This window comes from Lipophrys pholis (genome assembly GCF_963383615.2).
Source record: "Lipophrys pholis genome assembly, chromosome: 4".
Lineage (NCBI taxonomy): Eukaryota > Metazoa > Chordata > Actinopteri > Blenniiformes > Blenniidae > Lipophrys > Lipophrys pholis.
Genome location: NC_137637.1, coordinates 31,311,901 through 31,336,997, shown reverse-complemented (window position 1 = coordinate 31,336,997; position 25,097 = coordinate 31,311,901). Strand labels below are relative to the sequence as shown.

The 25,097-nt window shown below is 43.8% G+C and overlaps 1 protein-coding gene across 1 annotated transcript in view; it reads right to left on the bottom strand.

Annotated features, from left to right (window-relative positions):
• The window catches only part of cacna2d2a (calcium channel, voltage-dependent, alpha 2/delta subunit 2a), a 145,832-nt gene that overhangs the window by 40,314 nt on the left and 80,421 nt on the right, over positions 1–25,097 (bottom strand). Inside the window, exons 5-6 of the mRNA XM_080461153.1 lie at positions 13,946–13,990; positions 9,336–9,474 (exon numbers count right to left, since the gene is read on the bottom strand). Coding sequence (XP_080317279.1) covers positions 9,336–9,474; positions 13,946–13,990 — 184 coding nt within the window. The remainder of the gene's footprint in view (positions 1–9,335; positions 9,475–13,945; positions 13,991–25,097) is intronic.

Genomic DNA, 25,097 nt, shown 5'->3' with positions numbered 1-25,097 from the left:
CACACACTAATACAGTAATGCACATCAGCCGGCGATCTCTCCTGAAAAACCGGCACATCACAGATAAGAGAACACAGGAAACTAATTCTCTTTGATTTATTCAGTTAGGATATGCTGTGACTTCTCTGGACAGTTGATAAAAAGACAAATTTCCCCTGGGGGGGTGCGATCGCGGTAGCAGACGGGCAGCGTTGGTCTCATCTTTCACATGAAACGCGCCTCTCTCCGATATCTTTAAAAGGTAATTCATCAGCGCGCCGCTCCCCTGACATTTAGAGCACCCTTGGCTTTGCCCCCTTTATGGAGCAAGACTGCACACCAAGTAGGGAAACAATTATGATTGGGATTTATGGAGCATCTCTGCATAAGATCGTTCCTCAACACCCCCCATGCCCACCATTACCTCTATCCTATGACCCCCCCCCCCCCAAACCCCTCATACACACATTGTTCACACTGATGTGCTTGAGATAAAGAGCTCTCCAACCCGATCCGTATGCCACACCCTGCATTAATTCATATAACAGAAATGACGACATGATTCTACCGCACACAGGAAGCTGGGAAAAAAAGAAAAGAAAAGGGGCACAGTTGATTTTAATATATCAAGAAAGGACACAAGTGGTCCCCTGTAAGAAATCTGTAATGTTAATGAGACCAATCCTATTAGCGGGTTATCTTGGAAGAGTCATAGCTGTTAACACTGTCATTGCCATTAAGTGTTGACATATTTGATTACTCGTGGTGGTAGTGGTAGTCTGCTCATATCTAGGTGACATAAATCAAGTTGACAGGTCGGGAAACTTTGAGGGTTAATAAAAAGGAAGCATTTATATCGGTGATGGTGGTGGAGGTGGAGGTGGAGGGTAATCACTGTGTTCATTTCATCCACCAGATCAAGAGCAGTAAACAGAGATTATTAGTATGTGTTTGCTCAATTACTCCGTTGGTGTTCAGACAAGTTAAAGTCGTGTTTTCTACATTTTGAGAAGTGTAATTTGTTGGTTCCTCGTCACTATACTGAGCCACATTTTTGCATATTTCCGTCAAGCCTTAGGCGAAGTCCTTCTTTTCAGAAGCAATCGTTCACATTTATGATGCTCCATTTTACTTCCCCATCATCTCAGATGTCACCGAAATCCCTTGAGCTTCAGCTTTAACATTATCTGTATTTGTCCAATTAGATTTGTACCTCTTTTCTTCCAGAAAAATGCCTCATTATTCTGCTCTTTAAATATCGTGGCGCATCTTCCTGAGTCTGCACAGTGGTGCGGTGATTAGCACTCTCACCTCACAGCAAGAGGAGGAAAGTAGTTTGTTTTATCACACAGCGAATGTAGAGCGACGTTTAATGTCTGTATTTAACCCATCCCTGAGGAGCATGTGGGTTTTCGTCACATAGTCCAGTTCCTCACACACAAATGTGCATTTGAGGCTGATTTGTGGCTTTAAAAAGCTCGTGGGCCTCCAGGGTCGAAACCTGACTTTGAATAGTCATCTGGGATCAGGTCCGGCGCCCCAGCATGCATGGTTGTTTTTTTTTATTTTTTTTAAAGTGGGCCCATGTGGGGGAACACGCAAACTCCACACAGAAAGATCCCTCTGACCCAACTCGAAATGGAAATCATCTCATTATGAGGCAAGAACGTTAAGAAATTATGCTGACAAAATTTGAGGAGTCAGCAGTTTTGTCGTGAAAAACAATGAACGCTTGTGATATCCAGTAGATACCCGATCAAGTATTGTTTAATTTTCTATGTTCATGGGCGAAGTTACTACGGATCAGTCTTTCCTCGACAGCTACTTTTCTTTTTTTATTGTCGACCTCTTCCTCCTCCCTCTTCTTTATTGGGGGTTGATTTTGGGACTTGGCGGACTGTTAAAAAGTCTGAACCGTAAAATCTTAACCAGCTGCAGTGGAATCCGGCAGCATCTCACACAGTCCGGAGAGAAAACATCAAAAACGATTTCTCCAGAATATATTTTTCAAGTCAGCTGGGATTTGCTCCAGCGCCGTGCGACCCCGAAGAGGATAGAAGCTGTATAGAAGATGGATGGATGAAGATGAAGATGGGTTGTTTTGTACTTTACTTAAAAAAAAGTAGATACCGCTCAAGTGATAGTATTTAGGATGAATATATTTGTCACTTGGATTTAGAAAACGTGAACTGTGAATAGACAAAAGGACGTTTCCCCGCGGAGGGATGATTATTCAATATACAGAGTAAGACAGAGGGGGAAGATTCCAGCGTACCTCCGGAGTGCTCCTCCAAATACTTTTTATTCTAATTAAAGAAGAGCAGTAAATAACAAACACATGAAATGTAATTTGTGAGCCTGGTGGTGAGTGAAGTGGAGTTTGCTGTGCTGACTGTTCTAATTAGTGTGCGGGTAAATGATAGTGCCCCTTCACTGGGCACACACTATAGGGTGTTGGACGGGTGAGGGAGAGAGAGAGAGAGAGAGAGAGAGAGAGAGAGAGAGAGAGAGAGAGAGAGAGAGAGAGAGAGAGAGAATCTGTGAAGTCGAAGTCGAATGAAATGCAGCCTGCAGTGTTTATACCGTCTTTCTTCTCTTTTGGTTTAACTTTAAATCCCTTTCTCTTTTTTCCACTCCGACTCTCTTCCTCTCCCCTCGCTCCCTCTCTCTTTTCCTCACAAATCACTTTTGCTTTTTCCACACATTTAAATCTGGTTTGATGTTGAGAGGGGCTGAGTTGATCTCCAGCGTGGCGTGAGTTAGTTGACAGGGAGGTTCCTTCCACTGGAAGGAACCTGGGGCGGGTGGAACGAATACAAAGTGCATGTACTGCGCGCACACACACACACACACACACACACACACACACACACACACACACACACACACACACACACACACACACACACACACACACACACACACACACACACACACACACACACACACACACACACACACACACACACACACACACACACACACACACACACACACACACCAACTGACAAAGACGACACTCCACATTTAACCAATGCAAAGCTTAAGATTACTAACTTATCACCTTAAGATGACAAACGAAGCATTTTAGGAGGGGAATCTGAGGCAGAAGCAGCAGTTAGTGAAGAGGGCACGTTGACTGATTCCAGCGGAGGGATATAACACAGCTGAGTAACACAAGCCTGATTCTCGCTCCTGTCACCACCGTTTCTCCTTCCTTTTGTGAACAGGGCGACGTTGCTCCGTCAAAAGTCGCCCTTGTCCCGCCGGTGGCGGACGAGCCGACTCTCCAGATACACTTTGCACAAGGTGAGGTACATTAGACGCTTTTCTTTACACAAGCAAAACCTGAAAGATACAAATTTTTCTTTCTTTCTTTCTTTCTCCAAAACTCATCACGACATATTGAGCCTCAGTTTGCGCTTCATTTTTTATTTTTTTTTTTAAACTGCATATTACATATCATAGTCTTTTTGCAGAGGTCAACAGGACGGTTATTTTTGCCCTGCAGCTTCCCAGAGAGGATTCAACCACAGGCCAGAGAACGCTGCAGGAAAACGGGAGCCGACTGAGAAAGAGCAAAAAGTTCAGGCTTGTTACCAGTGTTCTAAACGTCTTGTTAACTTAAGTCCTGGCAGACCTCCTACTTTGTTCATACTGCACATTGAACTTAGGCCATCTTCCTCAAATTGAATCCTTCTTTACTAAAAACACACAAGTGCATTTTTATGGTGCTAAAGAAAAAAAAGCAAGATATATACATAGATTCCATGCAGACGTCTTAATGCAAAGGTATCGGACACCTTCTCATAGTTCACTCTCGTCAGCCATGTTTCCAGATGCAGCCGGCAGCTGTTCTCACTCAAAAAGCTTGAATAAATCCCCTGTACGCCACCTGCCCAGCACCAACCGGGACACAGACAAAATTAGCTGCAAGCCGACTGAACACACAGAAGCATTTAGCAACCGAGCAGACAAATATTTCCCTCAGGAGTGGGAAAGTACCAAATAGAGAGATGATATTCTGCATATCTGCTGGAGGTGTCAATAACTAACTTAAAAGGCGATAAAGTGAGTGTGGTGCAAATAGCCTTTTTTTTTATTTTTTTTATTTGCAGCCTTCAGATGAATAAATAAGAAAAATCTTCTTTTTTTTAAGGTTCAAAAATCTTCGAAGGCTTGGAGCATCCTTAAATTCAGCATTTAAGAGTGAAGGGAGCCAAGAGGTGCAACTTCATAAACTGATGATTTAACATTAAGCAAATCTGATAAATGTGATGTGGTCACACTCTTGTTTGTGTGCGTGTGTGTGTGTGTGTGTGTGTGTGTGTGTGTGTGTGTGTGTGTGTTGGGTAGGTTAATCACCCCATGCAAAAACATTTAAGCTCTGCGCTTTCACACACACACACACACACACACACACACACACACACACACACACACACACACACACACACACACACACACACACACACACACACACACACACACACACACACACACACACACACACACACACACACACACACACACACACACACACACACACACACACACACACACACACACACACACACACACACACACACACACACCCCCCGTTGGCCAGTGGTCGCCATTCTTTTCCGATAACCAAGTCTCTCACTGCGCGCGTCCACAATAGCAAACTGACAATATGACGTTAGGCTGCTGGAGAAGTAGCAGCAGGCGGCGGATTTAAACTTCAAATTTAATGAAAAGACTTCCCACATTCATTGGTGGCTTCATTTATTCCCTGCTGGGAACAGTGGCTGCTTATTCTCATGCCAACACTAATGTATTCCTGCACACACACACACACACACACACACACACACACACACACACACACACACACACACACACACACACACACACACACACACACACACACACACACACACACACACACACACACACACACACACACACACACACACACACACACACACGTACACACCTTTTATTTCTTTCTTTATTTTTTAAAAGGCTGATTTACAAACTGTTGTATTTTCAACGTGTTATAATTCACACGTAACTTCAGAATGACCCAATCTGGCTTAGTACCTCCTTATCTGCGAGCGTGAACTCAGTCCAATTATCGGCAAACTGCGAGTGAATCTACAAAATAGTCGCTGAGGAATAACATGAGTGTTCCCTCACTGTTTGCATTCTTACTTTTTAGTCATTATTTTAAAGATTGCGTGCTCGGAGCTCGTCCTGTACAATTATTCGGTAAATCCCTGCCTCTTTAACACCATTTCTGTAATATTCACTCGCCGGGACAATAAAACCTGTTCCTCTACGGATGACACCACCCACATCAATTTATTCCTCTGTGGCAATGTTGTGATGTCCATTTTGTAATAAGCAATGATAATTAGAAGAAAACTGAATGAATGTTTGACCTAAGCTAATTAGAAAGTTTGCAGACTTGGCAGCAGGAATCAGCAGTGGGATAATGAATCATAAAATGGTTCATTACTGCGCTCAGGGAACACTCTCAATCTCAATAAACGGACATGGGGCCTAGCAGACAAATCAAACCAAGAAGCATACATCGCCTCATTTAGCTGCTGAAAGGATCACAATAAAAAAAAAAAAAAGAGACAGAGAAAGAAAATACTTTTTCTGGACTAAATGGTTTCTATTATTAAAGTGTCTCTTCTCCTTTCCTTTCCTATCACCTCATTTCTTTCTATCAGTTCTTCTATCAGTGCTTCTCGCTCTCTCTGTCAATCTCCAAGGACGCCCATTTTGATGTGACTGGCAATTCAAGCTGCCATTTTCAGGAAAAAAGGAAAAAACAAAAAAAGGAGCTATTTACTCAGTAAATTACCAATGTGTGAAATCAGAGAGAGCTACTTCAACTTCAAAGAGCAGATGTGTTAATAAACAGCACAAAACACCTACATCGACTGTTAAATATTATGCTGCACTCTGGACTGTGCACATTTGCTGCTTCACTTTTCTTTCCTCCTCTTCCTCCTCCTCCTCCTCAGAGGAGCGAGCAGTGAATCTACCCACTCACACTGCTTCTCTTGTGCTAATAAACCCACAGATATATATACCGTAGATCCCGATCTCTCCAGACCCAGAGGACAACAAGCCGCCCACATTGGTTTCCTCAGACGTCCTCTCCAAGGCGCCCTGCAGGCTCCTGCCGGTGGGACCAGAGCCCGGCCGGCCGGACGTACAGATAATAATTCATTCCTGCAATCTCACTCAAGCTAAAAAAAAATAATAAAAAAACCAAAACAAAACAGGCCCCTACAACAATAATTATATTGTGGATTCCTGTAAGCCAACTTAGCTGAAATGACGCACCGGCAATTCCGGGTTTTACTCCCGTCAGTTGTGCAGTAAATACACTAAATTGAAAGCATTGAAATAGATTTAGCAGAACCAGATATATTAGTGGCGTAATGGATCACAGCTGACCGTGATGCGGATGAATCCCTCCCACAGCCCAGCGAGCAGGTGAAGCACACGACGCAGCAAAGTTTAACACTAACACTGTTAAAGACAAGATCCTCACATGCTGAAAATGTAATGAAATGATCGAAACAATCCTCCATTGGCAGGTTGCATTTCCTGTTTGAAGTTTGTGAGGTTTTTTTTACGAATGAACCCTTTAATGCCGCTCGCCTTCTGAACCATAACTGATCAGGTCTCGGCGCTATCTTAACGTCTGCTTGTGATCCTCAGTGGATAAATGAGTAAACTCACTGTTGTTGGATTTAATCGCTCTCTGAGGTCATCCTCCAGGTCAGATTGGACGTCATAGATTGCTGTCATAGATTTCAAATGAATCTGTGACTGAGACACTCCTGAGAGATATCATCGGTTGTAATCGGTGCTTTTGTGCTCCTTCACCATCGGGAGTCCCCGTCTCTCAGTTCGGTCGGAGGTTTTTGAGTCGGCGTGCTCGTCGCAGCCCGAGCTGAAGAGAAGCAAGACGTGGGAGGGCCGTTTCTTTCTAACTGTACAACTCGAGGTTTTTTTTTTTTTTTGTTTGTTTGTTTTTTTCACTTTCAAACAAACAATGCTGAGTCACTTCAGGTAGTTGTTCAGATTTCGCCCAGCGACTTCTGAATCCACAAAAGGCGTGTATGCCCTCTTTTTTCTTTCTTTTTCCCTTTTTACATTTACAGTAGAACTTCTTCCCAAGAGGTCAGAACAGACCTTGATGTATAAAATCGATGGGAGTTCCCCTTTAAAAAGCCGACTACTCCGTATGGTACGTTCAACATGTAAGTATAAATGCATCTAGGGGGCAATATGCTGGGAGGTTTTTTTTTATACTTACCCTAGTCTACTAAATCTGCCAGCCGGGTGGAATAAAATTGATTAAGCGACTGGGCAAACCTGTCATATAAAGAGTGTTTAAAATCTACGTAACACCGACTGCTGGACTTCCCGTATTTCTACAAAACAGACTGGGCTCTGTCAAGAATAAGAAAGGCTGTGATAAATAAATTGTCTGGATGTTAGTTTACAATGATTAAATAGTTTTACATTACATTTACACAACATACAGTTCTAAAATGAGTAAAATAAAGGTACGTTTTAAATATAAGTCATTCCCTTTATGCCGTGACTTCTCAGAATTGACCCCTCCCAGCCCACCACAACTCCTCAGAAACATCCTCGCCTCTTGTTTTGTGACTGAGCTGCATCTGAAATTCACATTTGTGACGAGAATTTTAGTTCAATTTGTGCAGCAACATAGTTCTAACTATTTTTTTTTTTTCTTCTATACATCTTTATTCCAACTCGGATTGAAAAACTGATCAGAGTCAAGAATTCTGATGCTTGTTTTTTCAAGTGCGGAGGAAACCTGAGCACACGAGGAAAAGCCCAATCATGCACAGGTCGAACATTCAAACTCCGGCACACGCCACAGCCTGACTTGAATCAGCAATGCGAGAGTATGTACCACCGCGTCGCCACGAGGACCGTTTCTTCGGAAACAACGAACAACCTAATTGAGTTGATATGAAAATCTGCAGTCGGCAATCTCTGCAGAGCAGACAGCGCGATGGGAGCTAACTAAACAACATCAATAGTAAAACATTTTCTACAGAAAAGGAAGTGGAAAACTAATTCCACGCACTGTACCTCGCTACACTTCTTGGCTTCACCGGGCTCAATCAAGAGGCCTTTATTCTCTGACTCATATCTTCAGACAGAAGAACCAGAGCTGCCACAAAATGGCTCCGGGAACAATGTGCAGGCCTGATTGCTCTATTGTGAGTAGCTGTGGCCTTTGACATCCCCTCCTGAAGCAAGTGCATCTAATTCTGACAAGATTTGTCTGGAGACACAGCTGGAGGGCATTGTTACAGACAGGTGCCATACACTGCCTGTTCCACAAAGACGGCGAAGAGCTAGACAAAAGCAGAGGGAAGAAAAAAGGAGAGAAAAAACTAAATTGCCACCGAAGAAAATGGCTGACTGTCGGCACATGCTCTGGTTTCTGAGTCCTTAAAGAGGCAGGCAGTGAGTGTCCAAAAGGTTAGAGGTGGATAACAGAGGGAACATGCCAAGCAAAATCAGAGTCCCAGAAGGTACACGTGTTCTTTTGTCCATTTGGCAGCTGCAGAATCAGGAGGGTGTTATGTCTGTGGGGCAGAACGTCGCCAGGCAGGAAGGGGCAAGGTCCACGGGCGGGACAGACCAGTGCCCACGCATCACATATATAAAGAAATAAATACATACAATACGGATCAGTGGTGAGAAAGACTCACTGTCACGTGAAATCATGTTAATGTGTTAAACAGTTGACTGATATGAAAGGAAGAGAAACACGGAGCTAACACACTGTGAAGGGGGGGATTTGGTCACATGAATACTGCAGTACACAGACAGCTCATTTACTTTGCACTTAAAAGTAATTTTAAAAAAATTAATCAAAAAACTTCTTCTGTGTCCATTTGCGGTTCTGAGCATGACGTCCATCCAAATCAATGGGGGGGGGGGGGGACTGACAGCCTTTTCTATTCATAAGTTCATTTCATGCATGACAGATTTAAAAGGATGAAAACGAGGTAAAATAAACAAAACAGGCAAGCAAAAAAAAAAAAAAGAGACCTGCCGCTGAGAAAATGTGTCTATTGAATGTGATGTCTGTGACAGAGGGAAGACAGCGAACAAGATAACGCCGGTGATCAAGCAGATTAAGAGCAGGAAGACATTTAGCCAATATTTTACACACAGTCTGCTCAAGTAAAGGAACAAGCTTTTCCCGTCTCTATCCGTGGATCATCGCCACGAACGCAAAAATGCCCATAATGATCAAGTAACAGTAGAAATATCAAGCAAAAGTTGCCACTTACAGCCTTTGTATATGTCTGTGGGGATCTGGACGGCACTGTAAGAGTAGTTGACTTTATTCTTAAAATTGGGATCGTCCACGAACTCCAGCTCCAGCGACAACGAGTTCTCCAGCGGATTCTCCTCCTCGCCGTCCTCTGTCTGTGAACACACACACACACACACACACACACACACACACACACACACACACACACACACACACACACACACACACACACACACACACACACACACACACACACACACACACACACACACACACACACACACACACACACACACACACACACACACACACACATTCCTAGTTAGCACACAAGGTGAAATCAGATTTGATAAGAGCTGCAGTCCGGCTTCACAACACCCTTTTCTGATCCACATGTGAAGTTACGCAGAATTTAGAAAGTGCTAGACACGAAAAACAATAATTATGTTGCCTTCAAAATCGAGGTGGAACCGCTCTTTACTTCTCATCAGGGGAAACAGCCGCAGGTTTCAGAGCAGGGAGACTGATTATTACTGGTGATGACGATCACAGACACAAGAGGCGCCGTACAAATTAACACCAACAATAACCGGCACCACATAATCACAGTTTGCCCATTTGTTTCACAAAAACGTATAAAGCAGGTTATTTCCAAGACTTTCACTCAGATATAGACGTAACTGCACACAAAGAGAAAGACTGGCACATATATTACATTAGAAAAGTGTCAGATATCAAAGGGAGCCAGGATCTATCAAAAGGAAAACTGACATTTAAGCTTCTTTTTCTTTTTTCTTTTTATCTTGATCCGTTATCAATGCAGTACAATCTGTGCTTGTTCCCAGAGGATGAAGTGATTGTAAAATGTGAACAAAATGTGACTTCACTCTCTGACTCAGTTTATTAGCCTTTCCTGGATCTGATAGACTCTCGTGGAAAACCTCGTGAGAAGGCAGGCGAGCACGTACGCGTCGACATTCAGAGTCGAAATCCAGGAGGCCAACTCTCCTAAACAAGCGCAATTTAATTAATGTGTGCTCATGCACCAAGCTCTTTGATACACTGCCATACAGCAGTAGCCCTCAGCAAAAGTCTGGCACCATGCTTCTGTCATTCTCCCACTATTAGTCATACTTCATTAGACTTCATTCACTGAAAATTTGTGAAACAAAAGTCATATCTCTGATAATTTCCCATACATCGGGACTGCTGCAAATCGAAATTTTGCATTTCTAAAACAAAAGATTCGATAAAGCTTTTTTTTTTGATAAAGCAGCACGAGTTAATTGAATCTGACACGACGAAAAAACAGTTTGTTTGTTGTTGGTTGTTTTTTTTTTTTTGTTGAAGAAATTAAATCAAAACCCCATGTCCACAGCTGAGATTGATTGATGGGCATGCTTTAATTGACTATTAAAATGCAATTACAAGCTGCTGTCGGGATGATCTGGGGGTGGTTGTGTTGAAACCCCGCTTAAAAAAACCAAAACAAAACACCAGAAGCAACACAGAGATGCAACAGAAACCAGGAAATGAGAAAGTTCACATTTCAACTCGTACAACATCAAATACGAACATAAAAAAACCCACAATACTGATAAAACTGATTTTTACCATCACACAAGTTTCTTAAAAGTTTGTGAGTTGTTGACCACTAAAATGTTTTATTCACACTTTCACATAAAAAAACATGTAAGTTGATAGCAAGAGTGATTAAATATGACAAAATATGTCTTAAATGATGTAGATGTCACATTTCTCTATATTTTCTACATCAGACGGCGACGGATTGAAGGTGAGAAGCTCAGAGCGAAATCCTCCTTTCATCAGGTGGGTTCTTAAATAAAGGAAGCTTAGATATAACTTCTCTTAATTCATTTTGCGCTCCAAGAAACCGGTCGCCTGTGTTCAGCCTTCAGGGTTCTGCCCTCAAGCTGCAATCTTTCAGCTCGGGGCTGAAAACTTTTAATACTTCCGTCTTTAAATACTCCTTGCTCATTAAAAATTAAAAACTAATTCTTGAACCAGCAGGTGATCGCGGGGAAAACTTGGCCCGCATCATATAATCAAGTCCTCCGGTTCCCTCCTAAAAATGATGTTTCTTATCACACCTGCTGCTACAGAGGAAGACTGAGGATAAAAACAGGAAGGATGCAGGTTTTTTTTTTTTATAAAATAAAAAGAGTTATGTAAAGATTGAATATTTATTATAAAAATCTACATCTTCAGTGTTCATTTGACTTCAGTTTTCTGAAAACTGTACAGGTAAAGGACTTTGATAGTTTACGAGTTGACTGTCCAATAATAATGAACCTCAACAGCAACAACTACGAGGTAGAGGTGTTTGTTTATCACTCCGTGTGACACTAATTCTGTCAATGTCGGGCACGGAGCACTTTTTTTTTCTCTCTCTCTCTCTATTTCTTCAGAAGAGCCCAATCATAATTAACCAAGGCATCGTCTAATTAGGAACTGAATAAATCCACACAGGAAAGACTGATTGGTTCATTTCTTCAACCATCCACCACCTGTTTTGCTCGATTCATTACCCAATTTGTTAATTTTATCTCCGCATTCTCAAGGTTTAATTAAAGGCTGAAGAGGCCAGAGATGACATTTCCAAGCTTCTTTCATTCCCACCTTCAGCCAACCAGGGTAAACCTGAAACGTGTCATTTACGACCCTGCAGGCGTGTGTTTGTGTGTGTGTGTGTGTGTGTGTGTGTGTGTGTGTGTGTGTGTAGGTGTGTGTGTGTGTGTGTGTGTGTGTGTGTGTGTGTGTGTCTACCTGAAAAAGTGCAACACAGAAAAACAGTCCTTGAAACATTACAACTGATAACAGTTGTTTAACAAATTTAAAATGTATTTTTATTTGCATATAAATGCCACAACAGAACAACAACCAGCTTTTTTTGATTTAACATTATAATAACCAGACTCCAAATTATGTATTTTAGATATTTGTTGTTTGTTTTTGAAGCAAATTACAACCTAGAAACATGATTGGCGTCCGCCCCCTCCCCCACACCAGTGGATAAATATATTGCTGAAAGAATCATGCAGCTCAAACAATATTTGCATTTCCATCCAAAACACTTTGTCCGCGCTCGGCTGAAGCGTATGTCATAATCATATGTTGGGTGTCGGGCGAGACGTATTTTTTTATTTTATTTTATTCAAAACCAATGGCCAATAAAACTTGGGAGTCATAATCTTATTCAACTTGCAGACGGCATCAACGTCCAGCAAGTGAGGAATCAAAAGAAGTAATACAAAAACAACATTATAAAGGCTGCGGCTGGCAGATAGTTTAACAACCCTCAACTTGAAAAATAAAAATTAATGATAATCCCAAAAAAATAAGCTTTTCTTCCACACCGGAATGAACATCAGACATGCTTTTGGCAGATTGAAAATATTCTGACTGGAAATAAATGATCACATTGCACTTTCATATCAAGGGTATAGTGACAAGAGGGGAAATTAACAGGGTATAAGAGCAGAAGAGGGGAAAAAGAGCCTGCCAATCACTTACCTTTCTTCAAATCAATTTTCTCAACACGTCTTCTAATAGTACAGAGTTTGACTCGAGCAGCGGAGCTCGGCTGTGAAGAGACATCCAGCGAGGAATCTAGATTCGGATGGGGGGTGGGGGGGGGTGGTGGTGGGGGGGGTTACTACTAGGCTACTGTTGGGGTTGCACAGAGGATGACCTCTGCCTGACTTCTGCCATCACTGTTTTGGGTGGTTGTGGGCTTTTGGTGATGTGGGGGTCAGGGGGTGTGTCGCTGCCTCGGCCTCAGCGTGCCACATTAATGATGACCGATGTTCTCCAATTAGATGTGCTGACAGGCCCTAAAGCGCCGTGTCATTAATCACAGGAGCGACGTTCACAAAGAGAAAATCACATCATGATTTATTGCTCGTCTGCCTCTTCTTTCTCACTCTCTTCCCATCTCTCTGTGGTTTGGTGATCTAAAGGGGATCCTCACACTCCCGCCCTGGAAACTTAATCAATCAGTGGGCCGTGGCTCTGCCTATAGTGTGCCCTATGAAGAGGAGCCGCCGTGGGTGAAACCAGTGAATTATGGGAGCTCTTTTGGGGAGGAACATGTCTTTCTTTGAATGGCATTCATGTAGTGTGAATGCTGTTCGTGAAAGAAATGTGTTGCCTCCTGCATGAAGTTATGACATGACCTGTGTATCGGTATGAGGCGTTACTGTGGACGAGGAGATTCGACAGCTCTCCGTTCAGCTCTGCAGTTGACACGGTAGTGATGGGAAAACTGGGATTTAGAGCGAGAGGCGGGGTGGCGGTGGTGGTGGTGGTGGTGGTGGTGGTGGCGGGGGCATCTGAAGTCACTGTCACATGCACGTTGGCCTGCTCCTGCTCTGTCGCACCGACTCACCATGTCAAGGTGTCACCTCGCTAACGCACACAGACAGCCCAGGGGCCTATGACCGGTGGCAGGGTGGGGTGGGGGGCATTAACATCGAGAAGGCCGAGGGAAGGGGAAGGGTGGGGGAGGGGGGGGTTGCAGGGACACGTTGGCAGGGGGAGGGGAGTGGAGCGGGTAGGATTCGGGGGTTTAAGGCAGGCAGACGGGGTCCGTACTGTACTCACATAGTCTGAATCCGCTTTGGAATCGTAGTATGAAATGGCATTCTCCTGTGCAGAAAAGAAAAGGTAAAAAAGAAAGATGATGAGAGAAGATATAGCAGTGCCTATATCAGACCCGTCCTGGGGGGAAGTCAGAGAGAGAGAGAGAGAGAGAGTCGTGGTTATATTCAATCACACTGTTCAGCATGAGAATATAATCAGCATCACAGAACACAGGAGGAGTAGTGTGATGTGGGATGACTTGTCATGACAAGGCAAGAAGACTTGCTGCTGAAGTACTAAAAGATGTAATGTTTTAGGGCAATGCTTTTTCTCCAAAAGATGCGATGTATGCGGAACATGTTCGAACATGTGTTTGAAAACACCGTAGGAACATTTTTCCTCCTCGTGTCTTTTCGTGGAACTGTGATATGAGCTCAGATGTAACATGGGGCAAAGTGAGTTTGCTGTGAAAGCAGAATAAACTCAAAGTATTACTCTCCCTGGGAGTCTTATCATCCTCGACTGGTTGTGTGTTCAGTCTATGCAAACAGCTCTCACAGGAGGGGGAGGAACAGCGAAAAGGGAAAAAGGAAACGGATGTAAATTTATGCCACTGTGTTAGAGCATTTTGCTCTAATTAATCTCAGAAGTTTCTCGAAACCCGCTCGTTTCAGCTTCATGAACAGCAGGCTGATGTGGTTCGCCCCAGCACCGCACACAGGACGCTGGCCTCCCGGTCGTCCTCTTTTCCTGTGAACTGGCGTCCTTATCTCCCGTCGGAGGCAGGCGTGAGGGCGGGCAGAGGCCGCATGCAGCGAGCAACGTCCGTGTGGCCTGCCTCATTATCATGAGGAGGCTGGCTGAGGACGCGCTCTCAAGGGCAGCACAGTGCCTCGCCCTCCGAGCTGGTGGAGCAGCGGTCATGGTCTGATGAGGGAGGATAGCCAGCACACAGAGAGAGCCAGAACAGGTAGAGCAGATCTCACCCAATTACCCATTCAGCACAACTCACTTGTACATAGTTTCTGTTGGCTTTTCTTACCCAATTAATTTCTCGCTTTAAGATGATTTAACTCACACACACACACACATCCATATGCACAAGTACTTTCTTCCTCGGTCAGCAGACGTCTCTCCCTTGACGAGGTCCATCATGAGAGCTCCGGTATGCACAATGGCCAGGGTCTTGACTGGCCTCCAGTGCTAATCAGCGAGTCACTCATCAGCTCAGTCCCAAACAAGTCGAGTCAGACAAACAGTATGAGCGAAACTCAAGCTGACACCGGACGCAGGGAGGAGCAGCCTGGACACAGCTTGTGTCTTCGGGAAACGAGAGAGGACAAGACAGAGACGCAGCGGGATCTGCCTCCCTTTCCCCGGACACGTTTCCTCCACTCACCAGCACTCCTTCTGCCCCCCACCCCCACCCCCACCCCCCGGGTCTGAACGAGGAGGAGGAGCAGGGTGGATGGATCAGAGCGGATCGCTCAGGGAAGCACACTGGGTTTAGTTGGAGGTTAGAATGGAGACTCAGGTCGGGTTGATATGAAGGGATGAACTGAGAGGAGAAAGATGGGTGGTGGTGGTGGTGGTGGTGATGGTGGTGGGTGCAGTGGGGAAAGAGCTGCCAGGGCTAAAAATAGCCCACGCCTCTGCAGAGAGAGAAGGAACTAGAGAGAGCGAGAGAAAACGACAGACAGAGAAAGAGAGAGAGAGAGAGAGAGAGACTGTGGCACAGCAACAGTGTTGTTGTGTCTGCCAGCGGGATTGATCTGAGGCCCAGTGCTGCTTTGACTGGTCCCTCGCTTCTAAAGAGTTTACTCTCACTGCCGCGGCATTACAACTCATCATTCAGGACTGCTTTCTGTAAATAGACGTCGGGTTCCTCACATCCAGGGGGAAACCGTCCAGCAACTTCACTCAAACACGTAACGCACAAAATAAAATGAAAAATCAATAGACGCCACACATTAGGACAAACTTCACCGTGTGTTTCAACGATGTACGTTAGCTGCCGCCTCATTTTGAATTTGAACTAGACAACAAATCGCCTGAGCTCTGACACTGTGCAGCATGTGCGTCAAATACAACTTTCAGTAAGACAAACTACTGCTGTTACGTTTGAAAGAGAGAGGATGGCAGCTAATTTAGTGAGGCAAAAATGTATTAAATCACATTCAATCAATCAAAACGTATTCATAAATCCCTTTACCACACTCAAGGTGACCAAAGAGCTTTCCAGTCAGACAGTAAAATGGTATAGAAAGGAATTAAAAGAGAAAAAGAGTAACAAATGTACACCATATCAACAATAGAGAAAAATCGAATCAAACTAAATAAAATAAAATAAAATGTCACCATGTTACTGGGGATTAAAAGCCAGTCTGAATAAACAGGTTTTGAGCCTGGATTTAAAGAGGCCAGAGTGTTTATACCTTGCTCAAGGGACTTCCAGCAGCAGCTGATTTGTGGACCTTCGGACAGTCACAGGTTCTGATAAATAAGGAGGGGCAAGGCCGTTAAGGGCTTTAAAAACAAAGAGTAAAATCGTAGAATCAATCCTAAAAGAAACTGGGAGGCGGTGGAGGGAGGAGAGGACTGGGGCGGTGTGCTGACGTCTGCAGCATTTTGCACCAACTGGAGGCGACCGAGCAGGAGACGCTGATAGAATGGGCTTTGCAATAATAGAGCTGATTAAAGCATGAATTGTCCCTTTCAAGGTCCGTGCGATTTAAATGAGGCTTTCCTTTAGTTAAAATATGGAGTTGATAAACACTCGCTGTGACCACGCTGTCGATCTGTTTGTCAAGTTTGAAGTTAGAATCACCCGTCTGAGGCAATAAGTGAGCGTGAAAGTAATGATTGAAGTAGCGTCTGCTGAATGTGAGCCAATGAATGAACCAACTGGTTAAAAAAAAAAAAAAAAAAAAAAAGACCTCAAAAGCGCAAGATTGTGATGTTGTGACTTCATTAATGGTTGAACATTCATAATGGAAGGAAGCGTACATCCGCCATTCACGCATACAGTCCAGGAAGAAAACACTTGCAGTGACGACATTAAGAAACTGCAAGGTTATTTTTACACAATAAGAACTGGAGTTTTAAACTACCCAACGGCGTAGAGTTTTTACCGAGTCGTTAGATGTGATCACAATCCTGCTCCCATCTGACGATGAATCAAACCGGTGTACCGACCGTGACGCCGCTCGCCCCTAATCTGATATCTGTGTCCACAAATTGAGATTTTATCAGCGGGTGGTACTTTGCCTTGGTGACCAATCCCAGCAGACTGCAGAGTAAAGGTGGGTTTTAAAGTGCTAATTATTAATCTGTAAGTCAAAGTTTGTTTGTGTCATTTCTGACCGTTATACCGTTATATGTTTATTGTAGGGAAAACGTGTGTGTGTGTGCGCGTGTGTGTGTGTGTGTGTGTGTGTGTGTGTGTGTGTGTGTGTGTGTGTGTGTGTGTGTGTGTGTGTGTGTGTGTGTGTGTGTGTGTGTGTGTGTGTGTGTGTGTGTGTGTGTGTGTGTGTGTGTGGGTGTATTTGAGCTGCAAAATAAACTAATAATTTAAATAGTAGAGATCAACACGAGAAGATGAAAAGTTCAAATCAAATAATTTGAGATTTCAGATTGTCACTCATCAAAATAATGTACACATGAAACCGAGACATCGAACATAACAATAAATAAATAAATGACTGAGCATGTTTCAGAGGAACTGGATTAATCTCTCGCCTGGTAAATTAATCAGCGCCAGAGAGGATTTCAAACAGTATGTTGTTTAATCGGAGGTGTTTTTTTTAATATTTGGATTCAACGTGCAATTACTAAGGAGCACCTCTGGGTCTTACTCAGTAATGCAAGAGCGTCGCGCTCAGGCAATGCACAGGGGAGTCAGAGGCCGCCGTGACCCTCGGTGCAGTCACCGGGCAGCACGGCCATCTGCTGCGTCTGGTCACGGGTCTCTGTGGGCCTCGGGTCCGGGTCAAACGCAGACCTGATACAACACAGAGCCAGCACACTGATCTCCATGCCCTGCGCAGCCTTGTCTGTTCACATGTATAATGCACGTTCTCACACTCACATGGTTCGCTAATGCACCGTATGAACACACAAGAGAGAGACACACACACACACACACACACACACACACACACACACACACACACACACACACACACACACACACACACACACACACACACACACACACACACACACACACACACACACACACACGGGTGAACATGCACACGACGGCCGCAGAAACAAGAGCAAGTCTGAGAAATTTCCACTGACGCCGAAGTGCTATCAGTAAATTAAATCTATCATGCTGAGTGGACCAACAAATTCCAAACAGCAGACAAACACTGAGGGTCAGGTGATGATACCCAGCCCCTCCCTTACATCAATCTCCCCCAGCTCAGTCCTACCTCCCTCCTCTCCTCACCCTTATCTCCATCCGTTTCCTCTCCCCTCCCTTTGCCCCACCTCTTCTCCTCATCCCCCCCGTCCTGTCTTATCTCCATCTCCCCCAATCTCTCCTTCCTCAACACCAGCCTCCTCTCTCCAATTTCAGATTTCAGCAAAAGGCAGCAGCGTGGAGGTTAGATGCCGACTGTTGCTATAGAAACCACCCCTCTGCTCCAGATTACAATGTCACTTTGTCGACTCGCCAGACCTGCGCCTCTTTTCTATGTCCGACCAGATACAGACCCGCCGATCGTCTTTTGTCTGTCTGTCAGTTGGTCCGACTGTGAGACTATTCATGTGCCAGCAAGTTTTTTTTTTTTAGTTTTTTTCCCTTTTGAGGCTGGCTTCTCTTTTCCAAACCATTTCTTGGTGGTAGTTTTCTAGCCTCAAACGTCCCCCACTTTCAGGTGAAAGCTGGAACCGTTAAAACCCCCAAATTTCCTGAAAAAGCGCTTGACAGATGATTCATCCGGTAAACGGGAACAATGCTGATTGAAAAATGGCTGTCAAATATAAAAGACTGCCACAGGTAGGCACGTGTTGTGACCGAGTGTGGTCGCTGGGGGTAAATCTTTTGAATTTTAATCTGTGAGTTCTCTCAACACGCCGGCTGAGACAGGTTGACATTTGAGCGTGAGACAACCGCTCCATCATGGGTGGGGACAGATTACAGTCATATTCATATCTCCTCTGGACACCTGCTAATGATTTCATAATTACAGAACACACTCTGCGCCTCAGCCGTGCCCTAGGGTGTGCACACAAGCATGGAGCAACAGAACGTACACACACACACACACACACACACACACACACACACACACACACACACACACACACACACACACACACACACACACACACACACACACACACACACACACACACACACACACACACACACACACACACACACACACACACACACACACATACCCCTCTCTCTCCTGGCCCCGATACTCGAGCAATCATTCTTAGCACCAGTTTCCCTAATGGAAGCTGACATTATATCAAACACAATAAAGGATTTCATTTACTGCTCTTCATTAACCCTCGCACATCAGCCCATAAGGTACACACCCAAGCGCGTACACACACACGCACACGCACATGCACACGCATCCATCCATCCGTTTTCTCCCGCTTATCCGTTTCCGGGTCGCAGCGGTGGCAGTCTGCGAACCGTCACCCAGGTCACATTGCACCGATTAAGAACTTTTCCTACGGGTGGTGAACCCACGGGAAGGTGGCGCCCGGCGTGGGACACGAACCCACTACCTTGAGATTTCGAGTCTCATGCTCTACCAACTGAGCTCGCCGGGGGCGAAAATGCGACCACAATAAGGAAATAAGAGCAAAACAATGTGATTTGGCTGCAGAAAGCTACTCAGTAAAGATCACAGCCACAGCTATTGAGCAATACATTCTCACTCCTTTTCTTATCGCCTCGGCTCCAATCTCTCCCCTTGTCTCCACCGATCTCTCCCCCGTCTCTTTTTTCTCTCCATAGCCCATCTCGAGGTGTCAAGCGGCACAAAACTAAAGACATTTGAACTCAGATAAGCACCCCACCACACCAGCGAGTGAGCACGTAGCGCTCCACTTGCCCGCTTTCGGCACAGGCCACACAGATGTATTGAAAATTGCAAATGTTTGGTGAGAAATGACTGACATCCAATTTCTAGTGGCGAGAGTAACAAATACACAAGGGCACTGGCACTAAAGAGTCAAAAGGAAATCAGAATAACTCATCAGAAACTAATTTGTTGAGCTCATTTCCTTTAGTCTCCGACACTTACAGGTTTGTGCTTGAGTGAAAAGGTGAACTCATGAAATATGATTCTGAAACAGTAGTAAATTAATCATTTACATGTAAAAATGTGTCAGAGATCTAAAAGGTCTTTAACCATTTTGATCTTGAGCTCCAGAGGTCGTCTGTGAATAAAACATGAAACTCCTTCTGTGGTGGCGCCAGTTTGATTCCAGCCTTTATAAAGTTCTTTTATACTGAATGCAGGTATATAAATTGCTCATTCACAGAAATGAAAGATAAAAGTGTATGGACACTTGTAGATAAGTAGTTTAAAACTTACTTATCTGCTTCATTTCAAATGGGCAACTGAATCTAGTGTCATTTGAACTTAAATATGCAGGTTAAGTTTTGGGCAGACCTCCAGAAGCAAGAGAATACTGAGAGCACTATGTATTAACATTAATATTAATACTGTTCCCTGTTGGAATATAATTTACTGTAGATGTACAAACAAGACTGGAAACTAAACACTTTGGACTAAATCATTCTTAATGTGAATTTATGTGTTTAACAAATTTTTATTGATGTTACGTTTTCCAAGTGACCAATGTTTGAAGACGTACAGACGGTTACTAACGTGCCTCTTTATAATGTGAAATCAACGAAGAGTCAACCTGCAAACTGGAAATTAAACTATAGGCCTGGCAGAAGAAAAAGAAGAAAAGAAGAAAGGGGTGTGTGGGATTGTGGAGAGCCATTGAGCTGAAGTGAAACTCAGATAAAGTAGTGTACGGCTGAGGCCCTGGGCACGGCTGCCCCCCCTTGCTCTTCTCCAGACATAATGCCATGCCTCCTCTTCCTCCTCCTCCTCCTCCTCGTCATCACAAAGATGGGCAACGACCCAACAGACAGAAGATGGGGTGAGTGAAATTAGACAGAGAGCTATCGGGAAAGAGAGAAGTCTTGATGATTGTGAAATTAAGAGGACAATATTTTAAAAGTGAGGTTATATACGCTGCAGTTACAGTCCATGGCCCCAATTTTGCTCATGAATCAGCCACTTCTGCCGTTTAAGTCCATTTTTGTAAACATCCTGCAGGTCACAGAATCATAATTTTCCCCTCTATCTCTCCCTCTCTTCTGCACTCGTCTCTTCCCCCATCTCTGATGTGCTGTCGCTTTCTCTGGGAGCCTGACACTTCCCCTTGGTAAAAGCAGTTAAATCAGTCTGTGAATATTCCAATCCAGCGATAAGGAGAGAAAGCTTTGTCCTGCTGCACTCTGGGTAATGCTGCTCTCCATTGTTGGCTGACAGGGCTCCATTGAGGAGCAGGTTTTAATTCTGATAGCATCACCGCCCTGCATGGACACAGTTCCAGATAAAAGCCAATCCAACACGACACACGCATGCCAACACCTCCCAAACAAGCCCCCCAATCTCATGATCGCAGCAGAAGCAGGAAAGAGGTGCTGTAACACCAAATAAAGACAAATAAGATAAACAGGCCGTGGCAATATTAACGCTATGGTTGGGCTCCAGCGGGATTTGATAAAGCAAGAGCAATTATCCGCATCTAACATTTTACAGCATGCGTAGCTGCATTGACCAATCGTCTACAATCTGTTGCACGGTCCCTGTCCAATCACACTGCAGCTCGGGAGGACACGGATGCTCCATTTATCTCTGCAAAATGTTTCCAGATTCTGTTTTTTTATTTTTTCTTGCAGGGCTGGGTGCAGCGTTTCATTCTGATGTATTTCAGCCATTTCCCTGCTAGACCATGGAGTCCTGAGAAGTCGCCGCCCCCTCTTTACAGCCTGACTGAGAGCGCCCAATCAACAATCAGCACCAGCCAAGGGAAACCTGTTATTTTCGACCCCGCAATCATTTCCATCAGATGCCTTGCTGTCCCTCACAATGATTCGAACATTCAAATGACAATGGGAACCCTGCTTTAAGATATCTGCACACAGGCTCCAAGGGCAGCAAGGACACCAAGCAAACACTAAAACCTGAGCGGGCGCACCTCATCGGATGTGGCGAAGAAATTGCTGCCCGCCAAATGACAACCAGGCTGATCAGACACAACGTTCTCCTGAAACATCTCAGTCAGCTCAAACGTCACACAGCAAAAATGATTTTTTTTTTTTTATGCAAACGTGATGGTTGAATAGAGTTAAATTTAAAAAATAAACCAGCGCGGCAAATCCCGCGAGTCACAGCTGATTCATACGATCAATAAAATAGTGACCAGTGTCCATCTTTGAAGCTTTAGCGCCACCTACATAGCTTTTCTATACAACCAGCGGGCCGAAGCTTGAAAAAAAATAGTTAATTTACAATTTCAGAGAAATACAAAAAAATCCTCATAAACCAAAAGAAGACCGTGTCGGGTCTTTTTCACTCATTAATGACTTTAAAAATCAATCAACTACTGGGCACAATGATTTAAGGCTCTGCCTATAGATGTTTCAGGTCCACTGGAGGACTGTCATGTCAATGCTGCTATTATCTCATTTTCTGTCTGATTAAGTGCTAATTGGTCATAATTTCTTTACTGTCAACTCAACAATAAAAGATAAAAGGAGTGAAATGTTTAAAAAGGCTTGCAAGGGGCAGGGAAAAAGCAGGAGCTATATATATATATCTATATTAGAGAGAGAGAGAGAGAGAGAGAGAGAGAGAGAGAGAGAGACACAGAGAGAGAGACACAGAGAGAGAGAGAGACAGAGAGAGAGAGAGAGAGAGAGAGAGAGAGAGAGAGAGCTCTACATAGGATGTGCACAAGTTAGTTCAAGTGTCATCAATTTCAACACAAAGTCGGACATTTTAGAATTCGACAGTAAATGGCATAAGAGCAAATATGTATTCTAATGTAACTGGACTTCACACCATTCCTCTAAATTGGTAAAAAATAACCAACATATCAATGGCTGAGGTAAACATATTTTAAACTTGAATCTTAAGCGTTCAGATCGGTTTTAAACTTCCTCTTTGTGAAGTAACACTAGAAGGACGAGGAGGCTGCGGGTTTACCCTTTAAAATAACATTTCATGGATGTTGGCCATGTGTTGAAATGGGAAAATCAAGGTCTGCAGCGTGGCTCGCTGGATTTCTCTAACTATTGATTCCCATCTCCTGTGAGGCAGGTGGATCGATCAGAGGGATTTAGACATGGGGGCTACTTTCACAACTCTCCCTCATAGTGAGCGGCGCCGCATCACATTGTGTGAATCTCCTCGTGACAAAAGGGCTCACTGACAAACCTCAACTTTCCGTGCCTTTTTTTTTTTAAAAAGATTTTTTTTAAACTTGACCTTTCTCATTACCTCCTACTTTATTGCCACTTCCATTTTGAGTCATCTTTGACGTTTGCTGTGTCCTTTTGCTCAAGTGCAGAACAGCACAGGTTCTCATCAGGAGCTTTCTCTTTAAGCAGCAGAGAAAAAACTTGGGAAAAAGAAAATGTATAGAAGAGAGAAAAATAGTCACGGAAAGGAAGGGGAGAAAAAGGTGAGAAGGACTTTAATACCTCGGTGAGCACCACTTCAACAAATTACTGCAGTCTGCAATCAAGACGGCGAAATTACCAAAGCAATGGGTCACCACAGCAACGTAAAGGCTGATCAAAGCAGCGCGGCGCATAGAAAATGAAAGGACACGCGTGATGCTGATCCAATGGAAGGATGAAAGAGAGGCTGCTGTCAAAACGAAAGAACTCTATACTGACCCAATACTAACTGATCAGCTGTTCCTAAACCCTCTAAATCCAAACACATCGCAGCGAGCCATGTATCCGTGGGTCTGTGTGTGTTCGCCCCCGTCTTGGAGGCACCTTGAGTCCAAGTAAAGCTCATTCCAGTTTTCAACTCGGGCAGCCGCACCATCAGATACATTCAACGAAGTAGAGACTCCCTTTCAAATGTCGCTAAATTGTAAACTGTGTCAGGATTTCTTTCCACGCCCCCCCCCCCCCATTTCTCTCCCTTCCAGCAGATGGAAGTCCGCTCCGTGGCTCAGGATTCGGCGATAACACTGTTTATGAGTTCCATTACGTGCTCGGCAGGCTGCGAGCTCTCAGTCTCAGCAAAGCCATGAGGCAGTGGGGAAGGGAAAAAAAAACAAACTATTCACAATGAAAATAGATGCAGTTTATTTCTGATTATACAATGTGGCTATGCTTATCAGCGTTCAAAATAAACAGTGTGCATTTAAAAAGGGTTCACACAGCGATATCCCAGCCTCCACCCTCCACTATGGAGACCCCTTTTGGAATTTCTGGTTGTTGTGGTGTCACAAATGATAGTTTGCAAAAAAATATTTTTTAACCAAAAGATATTCAATATTTTTCTTTTCTTTTTTTTTTTTTTTTATAAATCAAAAATGGGGAAGGATATGCTGTGAAGAAATGGGGCCACAGCAGGAGCCAATTTCTGTGCCCGAGAGTAAGATCTATACTAATGTCTGCATGGGGCTAATTATGGAACGTCACAGAGCCAAAATAAAATCAAGATCTTCATAAAGCTGGAGATATGAACAACGCCTAAATGCAGAATAGGGAAAAAGGGAAAAAAGAAAATTACTATGATTGATATTGATATTATTGACTTTCTATACCACATTATTCTGTGCAGGGCATATATATATATATAAAATATAAATATGAAATAATGCTATAACAGATATTTAAAAAAAAGTGGGCAGAGTCATGAAAACAACAGATTAAAAAGGCCCCAATTCAAATGTACCAATAAGCGTATGATGGCGCATTTAGTCTTGTGAACAAGCAAAATGCAAACAACATGATGATCAGAGCCCAGAACCTGTGCTCATCTCTTTCAAATAAAACACCACTCGTCTGCTAATCATGGCACCAAGCAAAAGCTGTTAGAATCAGAGAATCGGAGGATAAACAATCTGTGTAGAGCTTCATTGTTGTTTG